This window comes from Lipotes vexillifer, unplaced genomic scaffold, assembly GCF_000442215.2.
Source record: "Lipotes vexillifer unplaced genomic scaffold, Lipotes_vexillifer_v1.1 scaffold559, whole genome shotgun sequence".
Taxonomy (NCBI): domain Eukaryota; kingdom Metazoa; phylum Chordata; class Mammalia; order Artiodactyla; family Lipotidae; genus Lipotes; species Lipotes vexillifer.
This window is the reverse complement of record NW_006781351.1, coordinates 2,465,451-2,486,450: the sequence shown is the minus strand read 5'-3', so window position 1 is coordinate 2,486,450 and position 21,000 is coordinate 2,465,451. Positions and strand designations below refer to the sequence as shown.

Sequence of the window (21,000 nt, the reverse complement as noted above, 5' to 3'; positions counted from 1 at the left end):
AATTGCTATGTTTAAAATAAATGACCAATGATTTTTTTTCTTTTATATATCTATGGTAAGGGAATGGTGAATGGTCTTCTCTCTTATTATTTAAAATAATGTCAAAATTATCTATGATTTTCTTAATTTCAGCTATAAGCTAAACGTTTATGAATAATTAAATTTTCTTTCTAGTAAAACAACATAAAATTGGCTTGATAATATTCTTTTTATATAATATTAGGAATATAATGATAGCTATCATTCTATTAAATTTATTGACACCATCAACTTTCAGTAGATATTTCAGAGTATTCTAATTGTAAAAGGCATTGCAAAGCTCAATTCATCTTAGATGGCTTTTCTATTTTAAACTCACTTCTATTACATGGATATATAGTGATTTAATTCATGTTCCATGAGATTATTCATAAAACATGTTGACAGTCTTTAGAAATCAGCCTATATTTCAAAATTTTTAAATTCCTGCCTTGATTAGAAGTGATGTGAATGGCTGAGACTTTTAAAAAAATTTTTCTTCCTTTCTCTCAAGTTTGATCAAAAGTATTGCCAATATTGTTGACATTAGTCATAAAATTAAGATTTCTTTCTAGTTCAAGAAAACATTCACAAAACATTTACAGCAATAGATTTCTGTATGAAAAAAAGGAAAAAAATACCTTAATGTTTTTCTTAAGACAAAGGTATGGCCCTCACCTTTGGAGAAAAGTAAATTGCACAATATATTCCACAGACAACTGCTCAAACTTTCCTCCAGCTCTTTGAGGTCCTTTAGATAAAATTTTTTTCTTGTAAGTCACTGTATGACAATGGACAATTCCCCCTTCCCCAAAAGTATCTCTGGAAGCCAAGTAAAGTGGTTTTTAAATGAATATGATTATGCTATTCAGAAAGATTCAAATAAGTCATATTATTTATATGCTACTTTGGTTTTAACTTCTGAAATAAGGCAAATGCCAAATACTACACTTCAAATCTTACTACCTCTATTCTGGCTCTGGTTTTCACTCTCTATTTTCCCTTCCCTTTCACTGTCCTCTCCATGCCTAAAGTTTTGCTTTCTCTACTGCAGAAAAATTTGTCTTAACCACTATGATACTTTCAGATTTCATCAGCCAGTGACTCTAGAGGTAAATTCCTACTGAGTAAGCCTCATGTTTTCAAGCTCCTTAGCATTTCTACAAAGCATTCTTTTTTCATAGCATGCACTCAAGGTATTATAACAATAACCTTATTCTTTCCATGTTACTTAGCTTCTTTCTTCTTTCTCACAATACAACCCAATATAAAAATTAGTTTACCTTTGACCTTAAGCCATGTAAAGGTTTTCCTTCTGATGTTTTCTGTCAGAAATTCTAATAGGCAGTTTTAAAACTACATTGTGTGCGTACTGACATACAGGATTACATGCACCCCAGGCATGGAGGGACTCATTCAGCCGTCAAACTTAACGTCACTGTGTGGTGAAAAAGTGCAGTTATGATGGGGTATATTTGCATTTTCTGCAGACTTGCATAGAGTTTTCATGGATGCCCATTCCAGAAGAGCTAATCAAGGAGTTATGATGTGAGTGTGTGTGTGTGTGTGTGTGTGTGTGTGTATGTGTGTGTGCATGCATACATGTGGACCAGAGGACTCATATTTTAAGATGAGTAGTTCCTGCTCATCTTGGGAGAAAAATACAGTGCCATCTGATAACTCCTGGAATTTACTCCTATCAGTTGTCTTTCATTAGCATAACTGAATGTTCATGAGATGGAAGGTTCCCTTACGCTGACCTTTTGGTGGCAAGGTATGGAAAATCTGAAAAAAGGAGGAGTCCATTCTGTGTCAGCCGGCCAATCTGGCAAGCTGTCAAGTCTTAAACTGCCACGGATTCGTGGCCTAAATGTAAAGAAAATGTGCACGTATGTGGGAGAACTGGTGTCTGAAAAACTGCCTTCCTGCTGGGAGAAATTAATGTTTGACCTTGGTGATGGCAGGATGTTTTTCAACTATCCTTGGTGTTTATCCTCAACCAAAGCTCAGCTTTCTGTTCTACTTTTGAAAAGAATGCTTATACAGTTGAGGAGAGTCTTATAAGGTCTTTAAAACAAAGTATTAAAATGATAAATGAGAGTTATCAAAAGAGGTGAATAAAATGACAGCAGGAAGTTATGGACCTATTTTTATCTGGTATTCGTTCCTATTCGCTCTATAAATATGAATATATTCTGCTGTCTACAGCATGAAGATGACCACAGCCAGTTTTATCTGAACCAACTTCTAGAATTTATGCCTATTTGGAAAGTATCCAGGTAAGACATTTTATTCCTGTTCCAAGACTACTTTCTGACTGAGTTCTCAAGTGCCAAATCACAATATTTTTCAGTCGATTGTAATAACTGTCCTTTCACTAGTACTGTGGGAGCTATTGTACTTTTAATAGATATCTCCCTTTGGCAAATTCTGTTAATAATTATCTATTCTTCACAGCTATTCAGATACATCTGAAGAGCTGCTAACACCTTCCAGAACAATCTAACATTCATTTAAAAATATCTCTGCTACCGGTTATTACATTTTCAAGGATTTTTTTCCTCATTCATTTTGTAAATTTGATTGTGCATGTGTCACTAAGCTCTTTGTATAACTAAATTCCCATAGTTTGAAAGTCACCATATCCTGCTTTAAATTCCTTTCTGGAACACCCTGAAAATAATTGGTACATTATAAACAGAGGAGTGTGACTTCAAATTGGAAAACTCAAGTGACAGCAAATGAACATATCCTAATTGAGTCTGATATCTCAAAATATGCATGTATTATTTGAAAGAACAAACCTATCAGGAAGCTAACCTGGGAGAAGATATCAGTGCTACAGGCTGCCTTTATCTGGAATTAAAGTTGTTCTGAGTTGAATGAGCAAAAAAGGAAGTGTGGGAGGTATGTCATAAATCTCTAAAGCACAGCCTGATATAAGAATGGGTTTAAATTGTTTTTAGTGACTATTAATAATAGCTATCACTTCCTGAGTCCTAATACATTTTGTATACATTGTCTCATCTAATTCTCCACACAACCCCATAACAATACATATTATCTTACTTCAGAATCAAGGAAACTGAAGTTCTGGAAGGGTAAATAACTCACCTGGGGTCGGCTGCTCAGTTTGTTAGTAGTCAGGATTCAAATCAGGGCTGTCTGCAATTTGCAAAGGCCACGTTCTTTCATTAAACTATCGTATCTTTCCTTTTTTTCCCCCTTTTTTGTGTCTTTCTCCTCCCCCACCCGCCCCGCAGTATTCGGCCTTGTACCATAAAATCATAGAATGGGTAAAACTTAAGAGGACTTTTGATATAATTTAATCCAAATTTTTACTGTATTGCTAATTACATGCATCAGATAGGTCCCCATCAAAATGGCATATTAAACAAAGGCTGTATTCCAAACTAAATTTATAAATCAACAACTACCACCACAACAAATGCAGAGAGAGGCATCAAACCTGACAAATTCTTTAAAAATTGGGGAATCCCTGGGAATCAGAGACCTGTTTTGAACTGTTCTGTGGAGGGCCGTGACTTGTAGGTGGCTGCTACCTGGGGCACAGAGAGACAAAAGGAGGCTGTGAGTCCCATAGGATTTATTCACTCACTTTTCTTTTTTTACTGTATTTTTTTATTGAAGTATAGTTAACAGACATTTCTTCATTCCTTTTCTTCTTTTTGTTGTTCCTCCAATTGGGTAATTTCAAGAAATCTGTCCTTGAGTTTACTGAGTCTTCTGCTTGGTCTAGTCTATCAAATTCTTCAGCTCAGTCATTGTATTCTTTAGCACAAAGATTTCTGTTTGGTTCTTTCTTATGTTTTCTACCTCTTTGTTGAATTTCTCATTCTGTTCTTGTATTGTTATGCTAAGTGCATTAAATTCTTTTTCTGTGTTCTCTTGTGGTCCTCTGAGCATCTTTAGGACAATCATTTTGAATTTTTTGTCTGACAATTCTTGTATCTCCATTTCTTTGGGGTCAGTTGCTGGAAGTTTACTGTATTCTTTTGGTGGTGTTATATTTCCCTGATTCATTGTGATCTTGTATCCTTGCAAAGCTGTCTGTATACAGGAAGAAGCAGTCACCTCTTCCAGACTTTATGGGCTGGCTTCAGTACGGAAAGACCTTCACCTACAGGCGAGGGCCAACTGGAACGTGCTGTGACCCTGGGCCTAGTGGTGACAGGCACCAAGTGCAGGGTTGTGAGACAATGCCAGGTCCGGGGTGGGGGGGGCACGATGTCTCCGCAGCTCAGGTCACTGGGGTCCACAGCATCGACAACCTTGTGGTCCTTGGTAAGCACTGTGGGGGGGATCTGCAGTAGCTGCGAGGGCTGTTGCGATCCTCAGTGGTGCCTCCAGGTCCACCAGCTAGAGACCAGGGCAGGCAGCAGTTGCTGCTGGAGCTGGTGGTGTACATACTCACAGCTCGGGGGGCCAGCTGCAGGCGCCTGTGGAGTGGCAGGGGCTGGCTGCAGACACTCATATAGTTGGGGGGTGGGGGGCAGGGCCAGTCTCAAGGGTTAGGACTAACTGTGGGTGCACTGGCAGCTGCAGGGATCCTGGCTGTTCGAGTGCACTTCTGTGGCTGCAGTCTCTCTCCATGGGCACGTGCATAGCAGTAAAAGCCAGTGACGAGAGTCAGGACAAGGGTGTGCAGGTGCACAGCTTGGGGGCTAGCTGCAGATGAGCCCAGTGGTGCAGACCAGTGACAGGAGAAAGGGCCAAATCTGCCCCAGACACAGCTGTGGGGATCTTGGCTGTCAGTGTGCACTCTCATAGGTGCCAGGTCTCACCACAGATGTGTACATGGCAGTGGACGTCAGTGACAGAGGTCAGGCTAGTGGCACGCAGGTGCACAGCTGGAGGGGTTGTTGGAAGGGGTCAGTCATGGGGAATAGACTTGCACCTTGCACTTGAGCAGCCACTGAGGCCTGGGCTAGCTGCCAAGTGTGGATCTCAGGGTCTGTCAGGGGCAGTGCAGTGGAGGAAAACAAAACCAATGAAATCTACAGGGGGTCTGTGGCAGCTGTGCTGGCTGTTGGTTTCTTCAGTAGTGAAAGTTACTGAGGCTTTCTGCAGAGCAGGCGGCTGGGAACCATGGTAACTCCCACTGCATGGCTGATGCTGGTAGCCCCTGCCCTTCTTCCTTGTTCTAGCCACCTTTACCCATCTCAGCTTTGCTGGTCTCTGGGTGAGATGAAAGCAATGCAGGTCCTTCATGCAGTGTCCCACAAGGCTGGGGAAGCTGCTCGCTCACCCAACTCCTCTTTTCCAAGAGAGGGGAACTCGTTCTAGCAGGGGATTTCCCTCTTGGCACTGAGCAGTGTTGGCCTGGAGGATGGGTTGTTGCAGGCAAAATGAAGCTATTCTCTCTTCCCTCTTTATGGAATTATTCTCAGGGCTTTTTTTTTCCCCACTGTGTTGCTGAAGTTTCTTGGGTGGTTTCCTGAGCTCTCCCCAGAGCTGTTTTTGTCCGTGGATAGCTATCCATTGATCTTTGTGAGGAGACAGAGGCTGGGATCTCTTATTGCGCCATCTTGGTGACCCCCCAGGACTTTGCTTTCTGAAATACAATATGCTACTCTGCCTGCCTTCCTCAGACCACTTTATGATGTGATGAGACCAAGCACTAGAGGGCGCGAGCTTTGATTTCAGTGTCCCTCTTCTCTGACTTGCCTTCCTCTTAGAAGTTGGGCAAATCACATACCTTCATTGGTTCCCAGGAGTTTTCTATAAAATAGATATAATACCTAATAGAAAGGTGCTGAAGCAGGTGAATTCTTGAGGGTTTTTTCTTTTTAAATTTTAGGATGAGGTTTTATATTAAAATCCTCCAATAGCCAAAATCTTTCACAGTTCCTTTCCTACTCCTCCATGGACTTTTACATATTCTATGCATTTTGTCTAACTAAAGTGGTAACTTAATAAAGACTGAGAAGGCAGCTACTGTAAAATATATTGGTGTGTTTTTAACACTGTGTTTTGTGTTGTATGACTGATTATTCAATTCAATTCAGGAGTTTTCAGGACAAACAGGAAGGGAAAGTTAATAACATATGGGAAAATAATTTTAAACAGTGAAGCCAAAAGAATCTCTGCTCAACTCACATCTATTCCACCTAAGTATAGATAAAGCTGAAGCATTAAGAGAAGCTTAGAGAAAAAAGCAAAAATACCAGAAAACACAGAGGTTTGGTGTCAAAGACAACACCATCTATGATAAGTATATGTCATTAATTCTAAAAGCAATTCTCTGAAAAGTTTTGCATATTTCTCAATTTATTTGTCATTATCTGCTTATGAATCCCTTTGCAACTTATATTTTAAATTAAGAGTAGTTTGATATAATGAACAGTCTTTCAGAGGTTTGGTTAAGTTGTCATGGATTTCTCTGGAGTTCTAAAGTTTTCAAATATGTTTGTAGTCTACCAAGTTATACCAAGTTTATAAGGTATCCATCTGAAATGACATTTAAAAGTATGTCAACAGTAATCCTTTTTAAACCCAGGTTTGGTATAGAAACATGGACAAAGCAGAACTTGTGATAAATGTGCTAAAGTTAATATAAGTTTTCCTACCCAACTTTAAACAAAGTTCTTTTTTCCATTCCAGACAATGTCTCTCAACAGTAATCAAGAAATATGACTCCCACCTGAATTACCTATTGAAAACCCAGGTATTAACTTTTGTTACTTCTTTAATTAATTCAATAAGATTTTATTTATTTTATACTCTTTTTTCTAAAGCTTTGCAAGTTTCTGGAGATACAAAGATTAATAAAGCAGGGGGTCTACACTTGAGTGACTTTCATTCTATCATGGCAAAACAGACAAGTAAACAGATGTGTGTAATAAAGTGTCATAGGTACTATGAAAGACCTATGTGTATACAGGACACACAAAATAGGGTTATCAATTTTACTTCTTTGATCGGAGTGTTGAAAAATAACTAAGCCAGCCAGAGAAAGAGAGTGGTAAGGAAAGTGGGAAGTAGGGATAACTTTAAGCATACAACAACATGAACAGAGCAGGTAGCAAACAGCCTGGTGTGATTAGGAAACTGTATGTACTTTGGAATGGCTACAATTAGGGTTCAAGGTGAGAGCCTGGAAAAAGACCAGATGAAAGGGACAAGCAGGAACCCACTAGGGTCTTAAGGACATTTTATGGACAATTTATTAATTTATCAGCTGATGACATAGAGCCATTATGAGGGCAGTAGAATGACAGATGGGTGACTGTAGGACATTTCATTAACCCAAAGAAATGAGGAGGGCATGAACAAAAGCTCTACTATAGGGAAGGACAGGAGGAGACAGATTCATAACAGGTGAAAATCTGTAATTTACATGATTTGGTGAAAAACTGTGAACAATGAAAGAACACAGTGTTTAGAATACCTCCAGATTCCTGGCTGCTGACTGACTGCAAGGAGACATCGATTAACTAAAACAGTGAAGACAGGAGAAGCTAGCTTGGCAGGGAACATAATGGATTCAGTCCAAGACTACTGAGATTTGGCCACCTATGGGGCATCCAAGTTGTAGTCACCATTAAGCAGATCATTTCTTATAGCTTGTTCTTCCAGGGAAGGATCAGTCTTCCACAGATAAAACATTGTATGATTACAGAAAATGAGGTAAGAGAATGTGTTGAAAACAAGACTCCTTTTTCCATTAAAAAAAATAACTCTTGATATATATAAAAGGATACAGATCTTAAGTAACTACTCCTAATATTAAAAAACAGTAAAGGGTTCTGAAAATAATAAATTATATTTCTTGATGTAGATACCAAACTCATACATGAATTCCACATAAATATGTAAAGATATGGTGATGACAAATACACAGCTCATATTCCTTCCCAAATTGTAACCCTCTCACTCTGATTCCATTTTTCTTTCTGGAGTCTGGCCTGAATCTGGAAGTTTAAAATGTGGAATGTGAAAAGAATTCACAATTAAATTAAGTCTCATAAAAGTGTCATAATTACTACTTCTTTGTCATAGTCATTCTTTCTAGCATAGAATTTGAAATTTACCAGGTACCCAGGGCACATTAAGACTTCATTCCTAGATCATTTATATCTCTTGACTAGACACAGATATACTTTTGAGGTTATCATAACTTACTTATGGATGAATTTTAATTATCTAAATGTCTCAGTACTGCTCATGTATCATAGATATCTTTTTACAAACACACAAACACCAATTGTTGAGAATCTGTAATAGTTCTTAATTTCCAAATATAGAAGTTTGATCATACCACTTACATATGAAGCCTCCAATGTTTTCACTTTGAAAGAAACCAATTGTTCCAAAATGACTGAAAAGTTGGCAAAACATCAAAGAAATACTGTCATTATATTATCACTGGCAAATAGTTATTATCACCCACATCTGAATTATTTTATAAATAGGCCACAGTGTCTGCAACTTTCCACATGAACTCCCCCCAAAACAATGAACTTTTTAAATGACATTCTTCCTACGAGGCATCAATAGCTAAATATCTAAGAAATGAGGACAGACTATGATATTATCAATTCACAATTTTGTACTTTCTATTTGTTTGACAAGTGCATTAAGTAGCATTTCATCAGCCTTGAAAACAGTACCAATTTGCAGAATAATTTTTATATTTCTCAAACATGGATTATTACATGATTTGAAAAAAAATAACAAGCAGGCTGAATAAATATGCCATGAATATTACTGAATAATATGGATAACTTAAATTTCCAAATATTTTATTTCCTCAGCAATCGCTATTAACATATTTTAGACTTATTTCAGATTGGGCATCCTAACTATTATGTTTGTTAAATGGCTGATTTTGTAAGTAATTTACATAAAACATTTTTGGGGGGCATTTTTTTCCCTCTCTTCTATTCTACTCATAATTAAGGAATGTCTTCTGTATTCATGCTATATTCTGAATTCATCTCTAACATTTAGGAGAAATTAAGAATAGAAGAAAGAGAAAGAATTTTCCCCTAAGGTATTACTTAATGCTTACTTAGTACAAATTACGGAACTATTTACTCACTGGAATCAACAGAAATCAAAATCAGAACCATGCTCTGAAATTGCTGATGATCTAGTTGGAAAGACAGAATATTCACATAATGCATATAGAGTGGTGTATGTACAGGACAAAGCAACGTAAAACCAGATTTCAATCTAGATGGAAGAATCAGCTTCTGATTCAAAGTTGCTTTTTCCTAGTAGCCTCTAGTGCATTGTCTCCAAAATTTTATTTAAATGCCAAGTAGGACCTTTAGAGACAGTTAGCAACGTCTACCACTGATGACAAACCTACACTAGGATCTAGTAACTGATGAACTAATTGTAAACCAGATAGATCTGGATTGAGAAAAATCTATTCATGCTTCAAAATGTAGTTTGGCTTCATGAAACATCTGCCTGGTGTGAAATGAGCTAAAAGCCTCCAAACCCTTTACCATCAAGCCCATGGCTCAGAGGATGTACCAACTAGATAATCAGAAAAATATGGCACCTCTATTATTCAGGTATAAGTAATTCAATGAGGAAGGCAGAATAATTCTTAACTCACACTTTCCTCTCCTCAAGACCAAAATCCAACAATATTTAGCCTCTAGAGAGAGACCAAAAATTCCATTTATAAGGAGAAAGAAAGGGGGCACATAGGGATCTGATAATATATATTTACTTTTTTAGAACTGAAGCTTTCTTAGTAACAAGCAGATCTATTGTTGGATTTTCAGAAGTTTTGATATCAAACATAATTTAATCAGAGTGGCAGTAAAGACAGAATTTAGGATCAGAGATTCCAAAGTCAGGTAAACATATTTGCCACTAGGGAAGGTTTTATTCAGCCATCCTTGAGTTTATATTATTCATCACTAGAGTGAAGATAATAAAATAATGTGATGATTTTTTTAAATTAACTGAACAGTAGATGTAATGTGCTTAATATTACATAGTGGCTGGAAGATAAAAAATGTTCAAGAAAAGATAAGTACAAGTGTTACTTTATTGCTATTAGAGTTGTTATTTTTAACACTATTACTAAAGTATGGGATCTAGAAGAAAAATGTCACAAAACTGATTTGCTTTCACAACAGAATATAAGAGGTCGGAAAGGAGTAAAAAAATCATAAGAAGAAAACAGGGTGAAATGAATTGGTAACAAGGACCAGCTGAAAGGTCACAAAAGGAGAAGTCAAAGACATGAAGGAGAAAAAGTCAGGTTACAAGGGAAATAAAACACCTTTGCAGAACTGGAACCTACCTTAGCAGAAATAAAGGGCAGACGGAAACACTGCCAGACATGAAGAAGAAGAAAACTGAAAGATCTTCAATAAGGAAGATAATCACTAACCAACATAATCTGCATTCCTAGTGAGATACAGAATTAAAGGTTTTTGCCAAAAGAATAACATGATCTGATGATTTAAGATTTGTGCAGTGAATTATATAATATACGAAGAACATACACACACACATACACACACACCCATTAAAGAACTAAGCAGACTATCTTATTACACAATGTTTGGTACAAAATATTGCCAATATCATAGGATCTGCTTTTACACCACTTCATTATCTCTTTTCTTCTACATAAGAGACATCCTTTGGTGAAAAGCCATGTTGTAGCTTTTCTTTGCCATATCAGCACCAAACTATGCATCCATTATCAATACAGGCACCTCAAAGATATTTCAGATTCAGTTCCACGCCACCACTATAAAGTAAATATGGCAATAAAATGAGTAACATGATTTTTTTGGTTTCCCAGTGCATATAAAAGTCATGTTTACACTATACTGTAGTCTATTAAGTGTGTAATAGCATTATGTCAAAAAAAAAACCCCCACAATGTACATACCTTAGTTAAAAAATAATTTATTGCTAAAAAAATGTCAACCATCATCTGAGCCTGCAGTGAGTTGTAATCTTTTTTACTGATGGAGGATCCTGCCTTGATGTTGACGGCTGCTGACTGATCAGGGTCGTGGTTGCTGAAGGTTGGAGTGGCAGTGGCAGTTTCTTAAGACAACAATGAAGTCTGCCACATTAATTGATTCTTCCTTTCATGAACGATTTCTCTGTGGCATGCAATGCTGTTTGACAGCATTTTACCCACAGTAGAACTTCTTTCAAAATTGGAGTCAATTCCTCTCAAACCCTACCACTGCTTTATCAACTAAGTTTATTTAATATTCTAAATCCTTCATTGTCATTTCAACAATCTGCACAACATCTTCACCAGGAGTAGATTCCATCTCAAGAAACCACTTTCTTGGCTCATCCATAAGAAGCAACTCCTCATCTATTCAGGTTTTATAATGAGACTGCAGCAATTTAATCCCACCTTCAGGCTCCACTTCTAATTCTAGTGCTCTGGCTGTTTCTACCACATCTGCCGTTACTTCTTCCACTGAAGTGTTGAACTCCTCAAAGTCACCCACGAGGGTTGGAATCAACTTCTTGATTCCAACTCCTATGAATGTTGGAATCCTATGAATGTTGATATTTTGACCTTTTCTTTTGAGTCACAAATGTTCCTAAGGGCATCTAGAATGGTGAATCCTTTCCTGAATGTTTTCAATTGACCTTGCCCAGATCCATCAAAGGAATCACTATCTACGGCAACTATAGCTTACAGAATGCAATTCTTAAATAATAAGACTTAAAAGTCAAAATTACTCCTTGATCCATGGGCTGCAGAATGGATGTTGTATAAGCAGATATGTAAACGACATTAATCTCACTGTACATCTTCATCAGAGCTCTTGACCATATGCATAGTATCAATATTTTGAAAGGAATCTCTTTTTCTGAGCAGTAGGTCTCAACGGTGGGCTTAAAATATTCAGTAAACCATGTTGTAAATAGATATACTGTCATCCAAGCTTTTTTGTGCCATTTATAGAGCACAGGCAGAGTAGATTTTGCATAATTCCTAAGGGCCCTAGGATTTTCAGCATGGTAAATGAGCATTGGGTTCAACTTAAAGTCACCAACTGCATTAGCCCCAAACAAGCCTGTCCTTTGAAGCTTTGAAACCAGGCATTGACTTCTCTTTAGCTATGGAAGTACTATGTGGCTTCTTTTTCCAAGAGAAGGCTGTTTTGTCTACATACATTGAAAATCTGTTGTTTAGTGAAGCTACCTTCATTAATTACTTTAACTAGATCTTCTGGATACCTTGCTGCAGCTTCTACATCAGCAATGCTGCTTCATCTTGTACCTTTATGCTATAGAGACAACTTCTTTCCTTAAACCTCATGAACCAAGCTCTGCTAGCTTCAAACATTTTTTTGAAACTTCCTCACCTCTCTTAGCCTTCTCAGAATTGAAGAGTTAGGGCCTTGTTCTGGATTAAGCTTTGGCTTAAGGGAATGCTGTGGCTGGTTTGATCTTCTATCCAGACCACTGCAACTTTCTTCATATCAGCAATAAGGCTGTTTTGATTTCTTATCATCGCTATGTTCACTGGAGTAGCACTTTTAATTTCCTTCAGGCACTTTTCCTTTGCATTTACAACTTGGCTAACTGTTTGGTGCAAGAGACCTAGCTTCTGTCGTGTCTCCACTTTCGACATGCTTAATGTCAAATGATATCCTCACTAAGCGTAATCATTTCTAGCTTTTGATTTAAAGTGGGAGATATGCAACTCTCCCTTTCACGTGAACACTTAGAGGCTATTATAGGGTTATTAATTGGCGTAATTTCAAAATTTTTGTGTCTCAGGGAAGAGGGTGGCCCAAGGAGAGGGAGACAGATGGGGGAACAGCCAGTAAGCAGAGCAGGCAAAACAATATGTATAGATTAAGTTTGCCATTTTATATGGGTGAGGTTCATGGTGCCCCAAAACAATTACAATAGTAACATCAAAGATTACTGATCACAGGGCTTCCCTGGTGGCGCAGTGGTTGAGAGTCCGCCTGCCGATGCAGGGAACACGGGTTCGTGCCCCGGTCCAGAAAGATCCCACATGCCACGGGGCGGCTAGGCTCGTGAGCCACGGCCACTGAGCTTGCCCGTCCGGAGCCTGTGCTCCACCATGGGAGAGGCCACAACAGTGAGAGGCCCGTGTACCAAAAAAAAAAAAAAAAAAAGATTACTGATCACAGGTCACCATAACAAATACAACAATGAAAAGTTGGAAATATTGCAAGAATTACCAAAATGTGACACAGGGACATGAAGTGAGCAAATGCTGCTGGAAAAATGGCACCAACAGACTCGCTCAATGCAGGGTTGCCACAAACTTTTCATTTGTTAAAAAAAATGCAATATCTGCAAAGTGCAATAAAGTGAAACATAATAAAATGAGGTATGCCTGTTTAAGGTTTAGGTTTCCTTTTTAATGTACCTAAATGGAATCAAACTATATGTACTTTTTGTGCCCCGTATTTTTCACTCAATATCATTTTTGTGATCTATCCACATTATTCTATATATGCTTTTGAATTATTTTCATTGCTGTACATTACTCAATTAGATTAGCAAACTTCAAATTATCTATTCTACTGTTGATGTACATTCAAGCTAATCTCAGGGGGTTTTCTAGGGTACATAACTAGGGCCATAGACTTACAAGGTAATACCAAACACTTAATTTGGTCATACACATTTCACAATATATAAGAGTTCGCATTGCTTTATTTTCTCACCAATGTATGGTATAGTCCAACTTTTAAAAATTTTGCCTACATGAGGTATATGTAATGAGATATTATTTCAGTTTTAATTTTTATTCTGCTGACTACTAATACCTTCATAATTCTTTACTCTTTTTAAACATAACATCAAACTGTGTACTTTCTATCTTACTTTCATTATGATGTCATATTTATTAAATCAACTTTCCTGAAGTTTAATTCATATATATAAAATAAAATACACTCATGTAAACTGTATACTTTGACTAGTTTTGAAAATGTATATACCTATATAACAACCATGAAAAACAAGATATAAAACATTTCCGTTACAAAAAAAGTGCCCCATTACTTACCTCAAGTAAAAGCCCTGCCATCCTAGACATCGTGGAACTAAAGATTTACTTTCTCTCAATATGTATTTCTTTTACCTGATCTCCAGTAGAATTTTACTAGAAGTGACAAGTGGTAAGAGCAGAATCCTTGCCTTCTTGTTAAACTTGGAGAGAAAGTTAGTCTTTCGCCACTGAGTATGATGTTATTTGGAAGTTATATGGTTATGGCATGAAGTCAGTTGATCCTTGCTAGGTTGAAGAAGTTTCCTTCTACTCCTAATTAGCTAAGAGTTTATACCATAACTGGGTGATGAATTTTATCAAATGCTTTTTCTGTATCTATACAGATGGACATATGATTTTTTTCATTTATTCTTCTCAAATTTTAAAAATATCCTTGCATTACTGGGATAAACCACACTTTGTAACAATTTAGAACCCTTTCTACATATTTCTGGCTTCAATTAGTTAATATTTTGTTAAAGATATTTACATCTGTATTTATGAGAGACATCAGTCTATACTTATAATGTTGTGGCTTGATTTTAACATTGGAGTAGTGCTGGCTTTATAAAATAAGTTGACTCTGACTCTGTATTCTGAAATAATTTGAGTAGATTTGGTTTTATTTCTTCCTTAAATATTTGATAAAAATCACCAACGAAACCATCTGTTTGGAGTTTTCCTTATAAGAAGGATTTTATTATAATTTCAATTTCTTTGACATAGAATTATTCAAATTTTAAAGCCATAAATTTGCCTCTAAATTTTAGTGGCATCCCACAAATTCTGATATGTTGGCCATCATCTCTTTAAATATCTCTCTGCCCCATTCTTATCTTTCCAGAACTCCAAATGCATGTATGACTCTGACAGGTATTAGATGGTATGTTCTGGTTTTTATTCCCACGCTTTTTCCCCTTTGGTTTTGGTTAGAATCATTTCTCTTGACCTATCTTCAATTTCACTGATACTTTCCTTAGCTGTGTTCAATCTGCTGATGAGCTCATTGAAAGAATTCCCCATCTCTGATACCAAATATATTTTTATACTTCTATGGTTTCCATTTGACTCTTGTATATAGTTTCCATATCTCTGCTAAAATTCCCCACATGTTCTTGCATGTCGTCCACATTTTCCACTAGATCCTGTAATATGCTAATCATAGTTACTAAAAGTCCTTGTCTGATTGTTCTAACGTCTGGGTTATATATTCTATTATGCTTTTATTATGTAAATTGATAAATCTAGTCAAGATTTGAGCTTTGTGTTTTGTTGCTGCTATCATTATCGTCAGGGCACATCAGGCTTCAAACTCCTCCAGTGATTAGTTACTATTACCTGTACTTATATAGGGGGCCTGCAGTACTAGCGACGTTTTCTCTGTTCCTGCTTCAACCTCAGCTTTCAACAGTCCCTGATTGCCTATGCCGCAGAGAAGATCTCTCGCAATACTTTTTTGTCTCTCCCCTAGCAGTGCTTTGCTCTTGTCTATTATTCAAAATAGACTCATTTTTGTAGTAGGGTAAAGGGAGTTCTGTGGTAATGATCAATCACAGCCTTAGGCAGACTGTTTTTGAGCCTCAAGATTGGAACTTTCTTAGCATTTCTGCCTCAAGAATGGAACTTTCTGGCAGCCAAACTGTCCCTTATATCTGCACTTAGTCTTGTACAGGAGAGAGTTTTCTGCCCCTCCTCCATGGTTTCTGACTGCTGATTGGTATCCATGTAGGATCCTGGACTCAAGACAGGTCTCCTGCCCCTACCCCAGGAGCAAAAGGTTTTTGCTTCTACCATTCTCTCATCAGCAAAGGATCTTAACCCATGTCCTACCTCTCCCCCAGAAAGGTTTTGCTTTTGCTCCCCTGCTCAAAAAGCAAGAGATTTTTGCCTGGGGTCAGGGTCACAGAGGATTTCTATCTCTTCTAGTATCATCATTTTTTCTAGTATCATAAACCAGCAATTTAGAGTTTTTGCTTCTTATGAGAGAAAGATCTACAGAATGCGACCTTTCATACCTCTCTCCCAGAAAGCTGATCACCTCCTACATACTGCACTGCTGAATGGACCTTCAGCTTCCTGCACTGTCTTCATTATTTCCCCTGAACAACTGGCAGGTGTCCAGAAAAGAGCCTACAAATGATTGTTAACTCACCTTGTGTCTTGGACTCCCAGATATTCCAAACTGACGTGCTTACTCTAGTCTTAAGAATTTTTAAAATTTTGGCTGATTTATTCTCACCCTCGTATATAGTGGCCACCTAGTTCTCCTGTGCTCTACCAAAGGTCAAATGTGTGCTCCATCACCCCTTACCACTCTTTGGAATTCAGTATACTTGTTCACCTTTTGACCTCAGATCTCTAGTGGGGTCAGCAAAAATTATGATTTTTGTATATTATCTGCCTTTTTTCATTGTTACAGTGGCTCCAAAGTTCTACATTTTAAGCTGAAATGAAAATCCAAAGACTATTCTTAATCTTTAAGGAGCAGTTTGTAAGAGCACTATTGAACCTGGAATAAAAATAATTCTAAATTCTCAATTTGTCTCTAAATTCATTAACTGACTTTGATAATTTTCAGTATGTAAACAGAAAAAGAAATTCATTAAGATTTATATAAAACTCAGAAAATGGCAAGCTGTTACGTGGCTGTTTTCAACACATATTACTTTGGTCTCCATCACACCTAAATGAAGGGAATGGGGTAGCAGGGGAACCTTATGCTCTTTTGCTTTGTTTTGTTTTCCAGAAAGATGCAGAGAAGAAAAGTTTGTTACCAATCTTCACCGATGTTCAAAATATTTTTAAAATATGCTTAATATCTGAAGTATTAGAATGCTGCTCCTTCAGACTCTATGACATGTCAAATAAGAATTCTAAGATAAGCCTGGAATATAGCACATAAAAAAACATCACAGCATTATTATCAGTTTTCATTAACCCACAGAGTTAGAAAGAATTTAGAGGTAGTCTAGTCCAAACTCCTATTTAATGCAAAAATTTCCTCTAAACATTCCTGATTGCTTGCATATTTATAATGTAGACGAACTCTCTACTCACAGGGCAGCCTACTCAATTTTTGGAAGAAATAATTTTTACAAAAATTATTGAGCCAAAATGAATGTCTCTAAATTTGCAACCATTTGTTCTAATTTATCATTCCAGAGCTACTTAGAGTAAATCTAATCCCCTTTTCAGCTGAAAGATCAACATATACTTGAAAGTGATTGTTTCCTTTTTCTACTTTTTTTTCCAAACTGAAATTTCCTAGTACCATCAACTATCTTTCCTTTATGCCCGTTAAACTGTAGTTTTATGGCTTATGCCTCAGTACTCTGTGTGCTCCAACTGGACCCATACTTCCTCCTCCATCATCTAAATATTAAATGTTCTGAACTGTTATATACCCAGGTTTCCATTTTTCTTTCCTCTATCCATATTCTCCTTCTGGACAATCAAATTCAATTTCTTGGCCAGGTATCACCTCTATGAAAATAATTCCTAAATCTAGCTTTGGTATCTCTTGAAGTCAGGCACTAATCCTGTGTTTTGTGTCTGTAGAATATCTCATATGATGGATCAGCCATCCTAGGATTTGTAAATTTTAGGCTGATTATTCCCCACCAAACATGATGTATGTCTATGTGTGGGTGGGTGTGTGCACACATGTATGTATATTTGTGGGGGAAACCTCATGGTTTGGGGTCAGAAAAGTTCTGCATTTGCTTTTGCCTGAGTCCAAAATAGTAAAAACACTCTGGCACTATTTCTAGCATAACTTCCTGCTAAGGGTAGTGTAAATTAATACTCCACAACTACATATAACACGATTTCTCAGGTAATAATTTTCCTCATTCAAAGCCCCAGGGTAGAGAGAGGATTCCTCAAAAGTTCTCTTTATCAGTAGGCATTGTTTTTCTTCTCCCACCTTTTGCAGGTGACAATCTATCCAGTGTCAGGGGTTTATTCAGGGATCTCAGCTCTAGGTCTGAGATCCAGGTCCCCTTCCCTACCTCAACCAATTGGTTTAGGTCTAAAATTTCAGCACTTGTCCCACTGTAAGCAGTAAACACCAATCTCTAAGCCCGCTGACATTTTCTTCAGGCCATTGACATATCAATGTTAAAGCAACTGCTCAGGCTTTAAGCTCCCTCCTTAAATTTCTGTCAGCCAGAGATTTATCCTATCTTTGTTTTGGGCTAAAGTTTGGACTTACATTTTTTTCTGTGGTTCAGCTAATGTTTATGTGAGCACACACTGTGTGTGTGTGTGTGTGTGTGTGTGTGTGTGTGTGTGTGTGTATAAGGTGTCTATGTTTTTTCTCAGCCCAACAATTGCTAGAGCTAGAACCCCATTGCATTTCGGATGAAGGCTGAATCAACTTGGTTGTCCCATTGGCAACTCAAGCTCTGTGTATCAAAAAATACACGTATCACAATTCCACCAAAACTCTTTCCATTTTGCCTGTGTTTCCCACCATAATTAATGGCACTCTGTCTTTTGGTTTTCCGAGTATGAAGTTTTGGAATCATCTTAAATCCAGTCTTCCTGTTGGTGCTCAATCCAATTAATCACCAAGTAAATGCTACAACTGCAATATTTCACTTAACATAATCTAGCAAACTCAGTGACTCAAAAATGAAGTAAATATTTATCTTTCAGAATTTTTATGTAGATCAAATGAGATAAAGAGATCAGATAAGAAGCACTGCAAGACTGCAGTAAGAGATGGAGCAAATTAGCTGAGTGACCCAAGTCAACCCAGCATTTGTACTTTAGTAATATTTTATGGATTCCTACAAATTCACATATATTACATATCTACTAAGAATGTATGAATGAAAACTAAACTCAGCACCTAATACATACCTCGCTCATAGTTCTACTGATTTTTAAATTTTCATCTTATTTGTTATCTGGGCATGTACAGTGTCTGATTTCCCTTATAAACTGAAAAGTCTGTGTGAATGGATAAAAAGGAATTAATTAAAAGTGAATTAACTAAAATTTAGCCCTTATTCTCTGCCAGGCACCTTTTCTATTTTACCTTACTTAATTTTACAACAAACCAAAAATCAATAATTATTGTTCCAATTTTACAGAAGAGGGAATTCAGGCCCATGGAAGTTAAATAATTTGATAACAGTCCTAGGTAGAAATGGGGCAGAATCAGGATTTTATCACACATAACCTTATTGCGGGGCTGGAAACAGAGTTTCCTATGCTGTTGTGAATGAGTATATTAACATTATATTAATAATTGGGTTGCTCTCTTTGGGGAAAGCCCTATTTGTTAACAGTTCAGTCTCAAATGTGGTACTCAACACTAAACTCCAGTTCAGATTATATACATGTGCTGAGCTCTAACTTTCTGGTTATGGAGAGTACACATCTTCTAATTTAATTTAATAATAAGGTAGCTCTTCTGGCAGCCATGTCACAATGTTGCCTCACTGAATTCACACATAAATAAAACAACTGAGCTTTTTCCACATGAATTACTCATACATTTTTCTTCCCATGTTATAACTGAGCAGTTGTATTTTCTTAATCTGTGAAAGATTTAAAATGAAACCCAATTAAGTTCATTTCTTTTTACTTTTAGCTCATTAATCAAGTCTGTTGACAATTCTGGAGTCCTGATTGTGTCTTTCAAAGTATTAGCCATTCTTCGTACGTTTTGTCATCAGTTTTCAGTGTTTATAAAATCTTATAAAAGGTACTGACAACATATTAAAAAGTTTTGTTTTTCCACAAAAGACACAAAATGATGTTCCTTAAATATAATACCTGTTTTCTGTCTTTATATTTATAATGTTTTGCTATGAAAATGATCTAGAATAAGTAGAGTTAAATTCTTTTTATGTTATGGATTCATAGCTTTGTGTAAAAAAAAAAGGAAAAATATTTTTCCACCTCTTTTGAAATAAACTCCATTTTGAAATCCTCATTGGAATGACTGTGATTCTGGAATTGATAGAGCTGATGTGTTTTGAAAAGCCAACATTATTAATGATACAGATAAAATACATTAAAATATTATAGAGTGAAAGGTGATTAGCACAGGATTAAAGAAGAAAGGATACTTCTCAACATAGTTACTGGTAAAACACAAAAAAAGAAAAAGGACAAAATAGGGCATTTCTTTTAATGAAAGCTAATTTAAGAACACGTGAAAGCTGAGAAATAAAAAATAAAACAATGAAAAGCTCTTAAACTGTGACCACAAAATCTGTGTATAACTATCTTAAGCAAAGCCAGCAATTTTGATTTCAAGAATAGCTCGTCATTACTGTAGACCATACTTGTCATCAGTGATTTTTTTGAAACATCAGTTGCTTAAAAGACAATATTATCAAATGATTACCAAACACCCCAACACCAAACTTCATTGTCCCAAATTTGTTCTGAACTTAGATTTTTAATAATTTTGCCTTCCTGTACACTGCTTACAAACACAGATACATTCTGAAACTCTACATAGGTCTGCCATCAGTTGTCTTGCTTTCAAAGTATTTTGCGGGAGCCACAGACTTTCAATCTCTCTCTCTCCCCCTCCCTCCCATTTTATATCAGATAATGTTAAATTAGAGTTGATATATATAAAATACTAATAGTCCTACTTTCCAGCATTTACTTAATGCAAATTATGGCTTAGGCCACAGGATAACCAGTCTTGAGAATACTTTACATGGAAACAACCACATTGTATTCCATTTCCTCTTCCTGGAAAGAGAGGTAGTTTAAAGATAAATTAGTGTCCCCTTGATTGCAATAAATTGTAAGATGTCAATCTTTTCATCTACAGCAAAACCTGGATAATATTATTGACGATGTTAAAAATATATGCATTGTTCTGGGATGTGTGGAAACCAAACAAATTACAGATGCTGTAAATGAACTAAATCTTATTCTTCAGAGAAAAGCAGAGGTAAATACACTCATTTATTACACAGTAATTATTTTAAACCTAA

At 36.7% G+C, this 21,000-nt stretch overlaps 1 protein-coding gene across 3 annotated transcripts in view; it reads left to right on the top strand.

Moving 5' to 3' along the window:
• Positions 1-21,000, top strand: part of PIK3C2G (phosphatidylinositol-4-phosphate 3-kinase catalytic subunit type 2 gamma) — a 324,948-nt gene that overhangs the window by 32,376 nt on the left and 271,572 nt on the right. For all 3 annotated transcript variants that reach the window (XM_007454609.1, XM_007454608.1, XM_007454607.1), the window contains exons 6-8: positions 2,227-2,297; positions 6,643-6,706; positions 20,835-20,957. In XM_007454609.1, coding sequence (XP_007454671.1) covers positions 2,227-2,297; positions 6,643-6,706; positions 20,835-20,957 — 258 coding nt within the window. The remainder of the gene's footprint in view (positions 1-2,226; positions 2,298-6,642; positions 6,707-20,834; positions 20,958-21,000) is intronic.